Raw genomic sequence first — 12,422 nt, 5'->3', positions numbered from 1 at the left:
AAGTGAAAAACAGTGAGAAAAAAAACGTCCAGGTAAATGAAAAGACATTGAAAGTTAAAAACTGTAAGTAACATACAATAGTGAGTTACTAAAAGGAAGTGGCAAACCTCTACCACCCTTGAGAATTGGATATACATCCTTCATAACAAAAACACAAACCAACTCAAGTAATAAGCACGGCTTTAAATATTTTATTTCATCTGTGAAAATAAGAGCATCACAATATGCATGCCCTCTACTCTCACCTCTTAAAGATAAGCTTTTCTGGTTAATTGGCAACGCAAAACAATTCATTTATGTCATGTTTGCCTCTGCCTTTATCTGGTCAACGGCTGGCAGGGCACTACAAGGATCAGTTCACTTCCCCAGTTAACAAAAGATTGAAAACTAATGCTACACTGCTTTAGACCTACTGAGTCGCTCTTATTCATTACATTTCCATGCCTTCTAATTCATGGGGTGCTTAGCTGTACACAACATGAAGCTAAATGTTTCTTCCGTTTCTCAAAATAATATCTGTAGATACTAATAGTGAAAAAAATCTTACGTTATCCAAAGCAAATTGATAACCTGAGTCCAGTTTCGCTCATTACTTCCACTCAGACAGGCCCTACGAAATGCCTCTCTTGCCAGGAAGACAACGGTAGTATAAAGTAGTGTCAGCCTGTAAAATAAAAATGTTATAGTAAAAAGGCATCTGCAGAAGTAAAATCATCATATGATACTACATAGAAGAAAACAATGTTTCAGAAGTTTAAGTTCTGCTGCCTGATTTCTGAAGTCACTCAAAGCAGCTGCCAATGCCATCAAAATGCTTACAGTGAATTAAAAAAACAAAATCTGCCCCACCTTTGCAAGAAGAGAAAATGTAATGGCTGCCATAAATGTTACAATGGACATGTAGAGTGAAACAGTCTCAACCCTATAGGTTAACTCAATTGAGCTGCCAATACTATGAATAATGAAATATGAAGTGCTTCAGTGCCCATGCAAATTCCTTTTTTTTCCAAAACATTTTTATTTTGTTTTCATTATAAACATACACTAATGTACATATAAAAATACAATAAAACAATAACAAAACTATTTACAATATTTACATTCATCCATGACAAAAATTATTTTAACCATGTGAAGTTATCAGTATTTGTTCAAAAGGTTTTCCAGTTTTTGCCATGCTATTTTTTATGAGTAATGTTATGAGTTTTGTAACAAATGGTTTGCAGTTCTTTTTTACAAACGTTTGATAAATTAATAAAATCTTTAAGCATCACATCTTGTTTACTTTTCCAGTTCAAAGTAATAACTTTTCTGGCAATTGCAAGAACTGACCAGAGTAACTGAATCTGAGATTTAGGTATTACATTAGGTATAGGAACATTGAATAGGATTAGTGAGTTAGAAATATGACAGTTCTCAGACCATAAAGCATTTACAAAATATCTGAAGTCTTTTCAGTATTGAACATTTCTACATTAAATGAACATGTGAACCCAGTTGGCTTCTAGTAATTCAACAAATGTCTAACATTTACTTTCACTGTTTTTGAGTACAAGATTTATTTTATGCGGAGTATAGAAACTCCTATTCATAAATTTCCATGTATACAATCTCCAATATAATGAAGTAGAGGTACCATACATAGAATTCAACAGCAATTTTTTGGATTCATCAGATATTTGTTCTCCATTAATCTTTACAAAGTAATTCCAAAAATATGAGTCAGACTTTAGAGTGTCTTCTCTTAGTGTCTTATAGATAGGACAGATACTTGATTTTAGATCATCTGTCTTTTCAAGACTCCTAATAAAAAGCTGAAACAAACTAGGTATAGATTCAGTCTCTAGGTTGATTGATACTCTCATTTTGTTTTCTATAAACTGCCGTATTGAGTGTATAAACAACCAACTGTCTTGACTATTATCAAAACTACATAAAAGAGAGTTTAGTGGTTTAATACTCTTATTTTTAATAAACTGATGCCAGAATATCAAGTTATTTTCCTTTAATTTTTGCATCACATTGATGTTGAAAGAATCTAGGCAATCAGAGGAGTATGCTATATGGAATATAAGAAGCAGAACTTGTTTAATGTTGTAATTACAATCAATTATATTTTTAAAGTTATTAAATACTTTATTAATGCCATAAGAAAAATTATCAAACTTCTTATTAAATAAACAAAATTCATGTAAAAGCCAATGAACTCTACTTATTCCATATTGTTCCTTAAATTGATTTTCTATAGTTCTGACATCAGTTACATGAATTTCATGCATTGTTTTCCAGCCAGATATATAGGTAGGTGTGATCCAATGTAATATTACATTAATTATAACTGATTTTGAATAAATATCTAAGCTAGGGAATACTATCCCATTACTGTTTCAAGCTCTAATGTGCCGTTTACACACGCTCCTATGTTTTAAGGGGAACCATAAAAATGTAAGTAGCATGGAATCAAATTTTTTTAATAAGTTTTTGGGAGGGGGTAGTATGTAAAATTATCATTTTAATTCAAGAGAGCCTATCCTCCATTGTGAAGAACATTTTATTCCATCTTTTGAGTAGTTCACTAATGGTGGTTATTAAATTACTGTAGTTTAGTTTAACAGACTTTTTCCATGTACTCTTTATACTGACACCCAAATATTCTAATACATCATTCTCCCAATTAAACAGGCTATTCTCTCTTAGGTTTTTGTTGATCTTTCTGTTAATTAGTAATGTTTTGGATTTATTATTATTAAATTTAAGCCCTGAAATTCTTTTAAACTTGCTTAAGGTATTTATAACATCATGCAAAGAACCATCAATATTACCCAACATTAACAACATATCATCAGCAAATAATTGTATCTTAGGACAGTAGTCCTTATTAATTTGAAAGGCTTTTATATTTTGCTTGTTTCTGATATATGTAGCAAAAGGTTCCATTGAAAGAGCAAACAATAATGGTGACAACCTTGTCTAGTTCCCTTGAGGATTTCCAGTGATGAGGATAGACATGATCTGATTTTCACATAAGCTTGTGCCCCACTATAAATTTTCATTAATAAGTTGACAAAATCTAAGGAGAATTCAAAACCGATCAGAATTCTTTGTAGATAAGCCAACTAATAGAATCAAAAGCCTTTTCTATGTCTAGGCTGATAATAGTTAGATGTTTTTTGTATTTGCATGCTATGTCTATTAATGATAGTAATTTAATAATGTTATCTTGCACTTTTCTATGAAGAATGAACCCTGTCTGATCATTATATATTAGATTAGGAAATTCTTTCTTTATCCTATTAGCTAATATTGTCAGGAAAATTTTATAATCAGTGTTTAGTAACGAAACTGGCCTATATGAATCACAAGATTTGGGGTCCTTATCTTGTTTTAATATGGGGGAGATAATTGAGTATTTCCATGATGTGGGTGTTATACATTTTTGTTTAACCATAGTAAAGGCACTCATCAGTTTCTTTATTATATATTCAGGACAAATCTTATATAGTTCAGGATTTATTCCATCCAGTCCTGGAGCTTTATTATCTTTTACATTTTTTATTTGTTGTTTCACTTCTGTTAGTGTTATTTGTTTATTTAATATGTTATTTTGTTGCATTGACACCTTAGTAGTTATAGTTTCTTGAATAAAAGTATTTCTTACATTAGCTGTCTCCAAAAGTGGTGTGTTATTATTTATATCTTTATAGTAGGTTTTGAACACTTCTAATATGCCCATTAAGTTATATGTACTCCTAACCGAACCATCACTTTTATATTTAATCTCATTAATAAGATTCTGATTGTTTATTTCGGATCTTACTGCTATTTTATCTAGATATTTGGAATTTACAGCATAAGATTGTAATTTCATTTTTTCAGGTTTATGGCTACCTTATAATTCAGAACTTCTACGTATTTTTGATTTAACTTAGTAATTTCGTTATGTGCTACTTTATTATTTGGTTAATAATCTTGTCTATGTGTTTTGTAAGTCTAAAAGTTCTTTGTCCCACTCTCTCCTTTTTTAAGGTACCAAATTTTTATTCTACCATATATATAAACTTTCAAGGTGTCCCACAGTATAGTATCAGTCACTTCACCATTATCACTTGTTTCCATAAACATGTCTATTTCTTTCATTATCAGTTCCCTAAAGTCATTTAACTTAGTTATGTAAGCAGGAATTCTCAGTAGAAATTTTAAATCATCTGTATGTGTAGTTAATGTAAAGTTTACAGCATTATGGTCTGAAAGTAGACAAGTCCTTATAGATACGTCACTTATTTTAGAGTATATATTATTTGATACAAAGACCTTATCAGTGTTTGTTTCTGTACCAAACCGATATGAATAGTGAATATAGAATAAGGAATAATGTTTTCTTAGACCATGTATATTTTATATCTTTAAGGTTCATCTGGTTTGTAAAGTCATTTAACTTCTTGGCTTGAGATGTTAACTTCTTGGCTTGAGATGTTAGTTTTATTTTACCATTTTTAGAAGCATCATTGCCTGATAACAGGCAGTTAAAATCACCGGTTGCTATAATTTCCCCTTTTGCATTTAAAGAATCAGGTCCAAATATCTGTCAACATATTTAGTACTCAGTCCTGGTATCCAGTATGTATTAATCAAACTTCCTATTGACTTCCAAAATAACCATGCTTAGCATCCCATCTTTATCTGAAATTGTATCTATAATTCTTGGCATAGTATGAGTATTTTCCATAGAATAAGAGTGCCCCTTCTTTTAGTCTTAAAACATGAATCATCCGGAATGGTATAGCTATTGAATGAGTATTTTTGTGGATCTTTTTTTAATAGATGGGTTTCCTGTAAAAAGATGATCTGGGCTTTATGCATTCTGATATATTTAAGAAAACCACCTCTTTTGACATTACTGTTCAAACCATTAATATTTAATGATAAACATTTATAAGACATTGACTATAATGTGTATGTTATTACTAACTGAAAGACCTTTCTTCCGTGTTGACTTGAAATCTACTGAAAACTTACTTATCATGGATGCATAACATATATTAAGCACTACTTTCAAAAATCCCAAACTATTTACAAACACATACATGAAACTTAAAGTTTCTGGTTTAGTAACTAAACCATCTATCCACCACCTCTCCAATACCAAACGACACAAATTATCCACCTCTGCTTAGAATACAGTATAAAAACAAAAAGGTAAAGCATTATGAAAGTAACTAAAGAAATTTGAATCCATGAAATATACATCAGAATGAGAGTGTCCAATATATCTGAAGCTATATGAATGTCACATATGATAATAGCACCTCTAATACGTAGATATGCCAGAAATACATATCAGATCAATGTATAAACATTAGAAGCTGAAGGTTAAGAAGATTGTCATTATTTCCAAGACTTTTCAAGAAACATCAGATAATTTAACCATTTTGTCAGTCATCTAACATTTTTCATGTAAGGATCTGTTGACTATATATATATATATATATATATATATATATATATATATATATATATATAAACATTACAACATAACTATTATATTTTGCAATTATACACATACTACTCATACAGATTCATAGGAGTGTACTAGGCTAATGGCCCTGGAGCCTATATAAGCTTAGACCAAGAAGATTCCCTGACATCATGCCACCAAAGTTAGTTCCCAGTGCCCCTGTCAAGCAAGGCCACTGAAATGATCCCCCGCGGTGAACTTCCTGTTACCCACCCACTCGTCAAGATTTCTCTTAAAGAGGACCAGTGAAGTGCTCTGCTTGATGTGAATAGGAAGTTTGTTCCAGAGTATGGAAAGTCTCTGGGTTAGGAACCTGTCCCTCTGGCATGTTCTGTTTATTGTGGTAATGAGGTTAAGGTCCCTGGAGCATGTGGCACAGAGGGATTGGGATGTAGCATATCCAGCAGCTCTGGGTCAGACATGGCTTTGTAGGTCAAGCAGGGATTGCCTCTAAGTAAGCGATAAGAGACAGAGTATAGCTGGAGTTATTTGAGTCTGTCCATAGACAGCATGTGTCTAAGGCCTAAGATCCTCTTAGTGAGATATTTTTGTGGCCTTTCCAGTTGTTGTAGAGGTGTCTAGTGAGATACATACCAAATGGGCATTGTATTCTATAATAGGTCTAACGAGGGACGAATAGAGAGTGATTATGACCTCTTTCTTCATGGATGAGAAACCTTTTATAATGAGATGTGCCATATAGAAGGACTTTCTGACTACAGTGGCAATGTGGTTATCAAAGGAGAGGTTGCTGTATTAACAATATCTATGTTGACGTCTTTCAACAGGAAAGGGGAGAGAGATAGAGAGAGAGTGAGAAAAAAAGGGGACCTCACAACCCTCTGTTTAGTTATATAACATAAGTCTGATGTTAATATGCATAATGAGTTTTCTAATGCAGCTCCTAGTTCACTTGATGTAATTTAGTTACTAATAGTGTCAATGAATCTGTAGAATGTATGAATCTATAAAAGAACATAGATATTTTCAAAGAAGTTAAACATTTTTATCAGAACTAATTATTTACCATTTAAAGTATCTAGTGGAGGATAACAGGATTTCAAGAGAAAAGAATTCTAAGTACAACCACTTAACAAGTTCAAAAGGTCAAATGATGTCATCACTGTTTCCTCAAGCTGCAGCTTAATAAATTTGTTAAAAAGTATCTAAATAGGCTCATGCTCAACAGAAGTTGTCACTAGTGAAGAAAAAAGCATTTTTGGTAGGAAATTCAGATCTTGAAGCTTTTAGAGTTTACAGAAAGCAAAAAAAAAAAACACTCAAGCTGCCTTGTCACTGCATGTCATGAATCTCCACAATGAGAACAGTCACACAGACCACCAGTTTCCTCACAAAACTTCAACATCATGAAATAATTAACCCTTTCATATAAAAACAGCTATTTAGAAGTAAAATACAACTGCCTCAAATCAGAAATCATATTACAGGGCGTGGCCAAGGATGAACATAGGGTAGCAGCAGATTTCTTCAGCTCCACCAACATAACTACATTAACAGGAAATGATTACTTCAAAACACAAGTAATGGAATAATTTTCTTTCTAAAAACATTTGGACTATTATTACTTATAATAATATTCAAAAAAGAAAGAAAATTTAACTGATTTTCCTATCAGAAATCCTTTTGGAAAATTCTCTCTCATCATTTCTGTTCAGAATGAGTTCGAGTAAGGCTAACAGTCAGGATTTCAGCATTAAGAAAGAGCTTCAGACATTATTATCAACTATACAGCAACTAACAACTAAAATGGATAAACTGGATGTTAAAATTGACAATTTTATAGAGAAAACCACAAAACAAATGGATGTGCTACACCAAGATTTACAACATCAGAAAGCCCAGATAACAGGTATAGAAGAGGCACTTAATGATATGGATAACAGAATTAAGGAAGAAGAAATGAACATTGAATTTTTATTGAAACAAAACACCCACCTTCAATCCAAACTAGATGACTTGGAAAACAGATTCAGACATAACAATATAAGGATTTTTGGGCTGCCAGAAAATATAGAAGGTAACAATATTACATCTTTTTTAAACACTTGGCTTCCCAAAACTTTAGATCTGTCAGAGGCATTTTCTTTTGGCATTGAAAGAGCCCACAGATCTTTATCCATTTCTAATACAAATAAAAATTATCCTAGATCAGTTATTGTAAGATTTTTATCATCTTATGACAAGGAGATGGTATTAAAATCTGCATGGGCTAAATCACCTATAAAAATTAATGAAGCAACTGTGCGCTTTGACAATGACTATTCCTCTTTGGTAATATCAAAAAGAAAGGTCTTTTTACCATTAATAAGAGAGCTTAAGAAAGCACAGTTCAAAACTCATCTTTTATTTCCTTCCAAACTGAAAATCTTTTTACCTGATGGCCCTAAAATTTTTGAAGACCTGGACTCTGCTTTGGTATATATTAAAAAAATAAAATACTAGACAAAATAGAGGATATGGAATGGGCAAGTCCTTCGTTAAAAAGAATGGCAACAGGAACATCTTGGAAGACATCAGAGAAACAAAAGAGACTAAAAAACAAATGACATGTTTTATATTTCTTTGAACTTTTTCTGCATTTACAAGAAAACCATAAATATCTTAATGATTTGTACAAAGTTATACTAATGTGCAAGAACTGAAGTTTGTTTTATGGATAATTAAACTTACATGAGGAACAAATAACCTGATATAAATCAACTTGTTTCTCTTCTGTAACTAAGAGATCTAAGGTTAGTAATATGTTATATCTTTTTTTTCTTTCTTTACTTTAAATAATAGCACTCTATTTAAACTAAACATATATGGGAGGGGGGCAGAGAGGGGGGAAAGATGAAAATAAGGAAAAAGGGGGAAAAATAAAATATTATCTCTTTAAAATTATTTATGCTGTTTAAATAAAACTGCTTTATATTATACTATATTTAAAATTGCTTAAACACATAATATCAAATAATATGATATAACTGTAGCTGACTAGAACTAAAGCAGTTGTAAGTAATGTGTCTCAGGTTTTACTTTACTAAAAGAAACAGCAAGTAAATATATATCTAGATATTTTTTTTTTATTAAGAAGTAACAAGGTTCTAATAATACTGATGTGTGTTTGTAACATACTTTGAATGAGAAAATGAAATGGGACACATAAATTTAAGAAATGTTTATGTTAAATAATTTAAGGCTTGGTCTCACTGCCATAGAGACTGCAATGACTTGTGGAATGCTTCGAGAAGGTTTTACACTGTATAAATCCTTTTACATTGAAAATGAATGTTTGTCACTTACTTTTACTAAAATTCCCACCAGAATGTTATAAGAGACAATTTTAGTTATAGGTATCCTCGTGAATAGTGTCCTCGAGCCGATTTAAAAGCTTCAACATTCAGCAAATGCACAGAGAAGCTGAAAGCAGCCATTTTGAACTTTGACCCCTGATTTCACACAGACACGTCGCAAATTCAAGAAGTAAACCAGTTTCAGGAAGTAGAACTGCTGTAAATGCGGTATTGTGATGAAAAATGAATTTTATGACAACAAAATGTGAGTTTTCCTTTATAATAACTTACTTATTTAAGATGTTACTTATAAAATGTAAAAGTTATAATGATTTTTAATGTTTTAATATGCCATAGTAAACAAATGAAATAGCTTAGAATGCGTAGTAGCTAAACTCATGCATATATGACTCTGAAAGCTTATATAGTTGCTGCATTTCAATGCACATAGGTGCATATAATTTAATGATATATAACATTATAATGCATTTATTTTAACAAAGATAAATAAGTATGTGCATTACTATGATTTTATTTCAGAAGAAAGTGTCATGTGATACATTCTAAGCTGCAGTGCAGATATATGAGATATAGCAGGCTTTCATCACAATGATTCATGCATAACTAGAGATCAACATTGCTTTGTAGTCTGTTTCTTTTATCTCATATACTAAGAATAATAATTTTTATTTAAATGGTAAGAACAAGTAAGAGAAGGAAGCTTGTAGTACATGTAGTTTAAAGTTTTAAAACTACTAATAGTACTGTTATGGCAGAAAATATGAATACTCTAATGTAAATAATATTCTGAGACATAATAGCCTTAGATAATAAATGTTATTAAATTCAAATGAACATAAACATATAATAAGAACCTATCACTACAAGTTTATATTAAACAACTAAAAGGGTATCTTTTTTTTTTCTCTCTCTCTCTCCTCTGCTCTCTCTTTCAAGATTGTTAGAATGCTTTTATGATAATGTACACATTATATAGAATAGATAAACATAACATTGTTAATATGACTATAAAAAGTTTTAATATGATAATACAAGGGTATTCTCAAGAATAATGTTGGTAATGTTTCTATTTCTCAAAGATGATGTATAATGAGTAATTTATTGTACAAGTTTTAAAGTAAACAAATATTAGATATACATAATACATGTTAGTGATATTGATTATAAGTTCTATTTTAGTTTCTTATATATTATCATAAAGATTAGTTAGTGTAAATGTTATAATAACCTATTTCTTAACTTTCATATCTAATTATTACATTAATTACATAATTGTTCTTCTTTTATTTATTATACTGTAAAATAAGAAGCTGTTATATAAATTAAGTCCTGCTATAATAGATAATCAAAATAATGAGCTTAACCTTAGTTAATAAAAAGTTAGTATTTATTTAATTTTGGTGGCAGCTGGGGTACTGCTGCTTAGGATAGGGAGATAACTTGAGTGGTATTTGCTACTTGAAATTGGAGTTTTTAACTCCAGGCTGGATGCAATGTTTAATCCAAACAATATTTTCATATGATTTTTGTCATGTGTACATAGTTTTGACATCCACATCACGTTTTATAAACTCACTGTCACTACAAATAAAAGTTAAAATTTCACTAAATTTCATAAGATTTTCACTAATTGCAGCTATAATTAATATAATACCTAAAGGAAGAGACATAATAATACTTATTTTAGTAAATGCTATTCTGTTTATATGTTTTATATGTTTATAATAAGTTAAATGGTAACTTTAAAAGGAATTTCTCTAAACATTAATGGATTAAATAACCCATGTAAAAGGGGAAGTTTAATGAGATATATTAATCTTCACAGAGCCAACTTAATATTCCTTCAAGAAACACATCTCCTGAAAAAAGATATAGATAAATTAGCCACTAATAAATATACAATCTTGGTTAGCTCAGAACACACACAGAAAAAAGAGGAGTGGCTATTTTATGGAACAAAAATATGCCCACACCTAAAATTATTAAGTCTTATAAAGATGACAAAGGAATGTTTTGCCTGGTTACAATACAGATTAATGGGAAAATCTATACATTGATTAATGTATACTGGATACCAGGAATTGGCACTAATACAGTGAAATATCATCTCAATAAGATTATATCATTTTCTAAAGGAGATATTATTTTAGCAGGAGATTTTAACTGTATCCTACATGGAAAAGATACTACTACTATAGGAAAAAGGAAAATCACATCTAGTGCAAAACATTTAAAGGATTTCATTAATGTATATCATTTGAATGATATTAATAATCAGACAGATTCTAAATCATTACCATATACCTTTTTTTCTAACAGACATAAAACTTATTCAAGAATAGATAAGAGTCTTTATTTCTAACCAACTGGTAACTGACTTAACTAATTCTAAGATCATTTCATGCCCTATATCAGATCATAATTCAATTGTCTTTGAATTTATGGTAAATATTACTCATAATGTTCAGATCAAAAGAATACCTGCATACCTAACCCAACTAAAAGATTATAAAGATTATATACTTACAGAGGTACAACATTTTTTGGACTTAAACACTACACCTGACGTCTCCATTATTTACATTTGGGATGCTCTAAAATCTTATTTATATGGACAAAGTATCAGGTGGTATAATAACAAAAGGAAAACTTGGGACAGGGAATTAATAGACATACAAAACAAATTAGACTCATATAAACATAATAATAAGGAAAATATTATAGACAAAAAAGTCATTGAGGAAATAAATAAATTAAATGAGAAATACAAAGAAATTTTAATTCACAAAGTCAAAATAACATTAGAGAAATACAAATTTTTGTCTTACTCAATAAGTCCCAAATACTTACATAGACTTAAAAATAAAACGAAAAGGCTTAATAAACAAAATCACATCAAAGAAATTTTTTCTTCAAGGAAAAAGAAGAATGTTTCTAGTTTATCAGAAATATTAGATGAATTTAGAAATCACTTTCATAACATTAACCATAATAACATTAATATGGAATCTAAAGACAGAATAAAGAACTTTATAATTACAACATGAACAAAAAACTTAATAAACAACAAGCTGGATTAATAGATAGAAATATTTCACATACAGAGGTTATCACACAAATAAATAAACTTAAATTAAACAAAGCACCAGGTAATGATGGTATTATTCCGGAGATTTATAAAATCCTTCCTAAGAGTACTTATTCATTAATACATAAGGTTTTTATTTCAGCTCAAAATGAATTGATAATTCCCCCATCTTGGCAATACACATTTATTTCGCCAATCTTGAAACTCAATAAAGATCCAACTAGTTGCACATCATACAGGCCCATTTCACTACTTAATGTTGACTACAAAATGTCCATGAATATATTTGCTGATAGATTAAAGACAATCATTCCAAGTATAATATATATAGATCAGACAGGCTTTATTACAAATATAAATACTTTTGATAATATAAGGAGAACTTTAACTCTGATTGATTATGCAAACAGAAAAAAGAAAGATTTGACACTGATAAGCCTTGATATAAGTTCGGCATTTGACTCATTAAGTTGGGACTATCTGTTTATCTTATTGAAGTGTA

The 12,422-nt window shown here is 30.3% G+C and overlaps 1 protein-coding gene across 1 annotated transcript in view; it reads right to left on the bottom strand.

Moving 5' to 3' along the window:
- The window catches only part of RFT1 (RFT1 homolog), an 871,244-nt gene that overhangs the window by 769,170 nt on the left and 89,652 nt on the right, over positions 1-12,422 (bottom strand). The window contains exon 3 of the mRNA XM_044078176.1: positions 548-664. Coding sequence (XP_043934111.1) covers positions 548-664 — 117 coding nt within the window. The remainder of the gene's footprint in view (positions 1-547; positions 665-12,422) is intronic.

Source organism: Protopterus annectens, chromosome 7.part0, assembly GCF_019279795.1.
Source record: "Protopterus annectens isolate FY-2018-M chromosome 7.part0, PAN1.0, whole genome shotgun sequence".
In the NCBI taxonomy this organism is placed as follows: domain Eukaryota; kingdom Metazoa; phylum Chordata; order Ceratodontiformes; family Protopteridae; genus Protopterus; species Protopterus annectens.
This window is presented reverse-complemented; position numbering and strand designations above follow the sequence as displayed.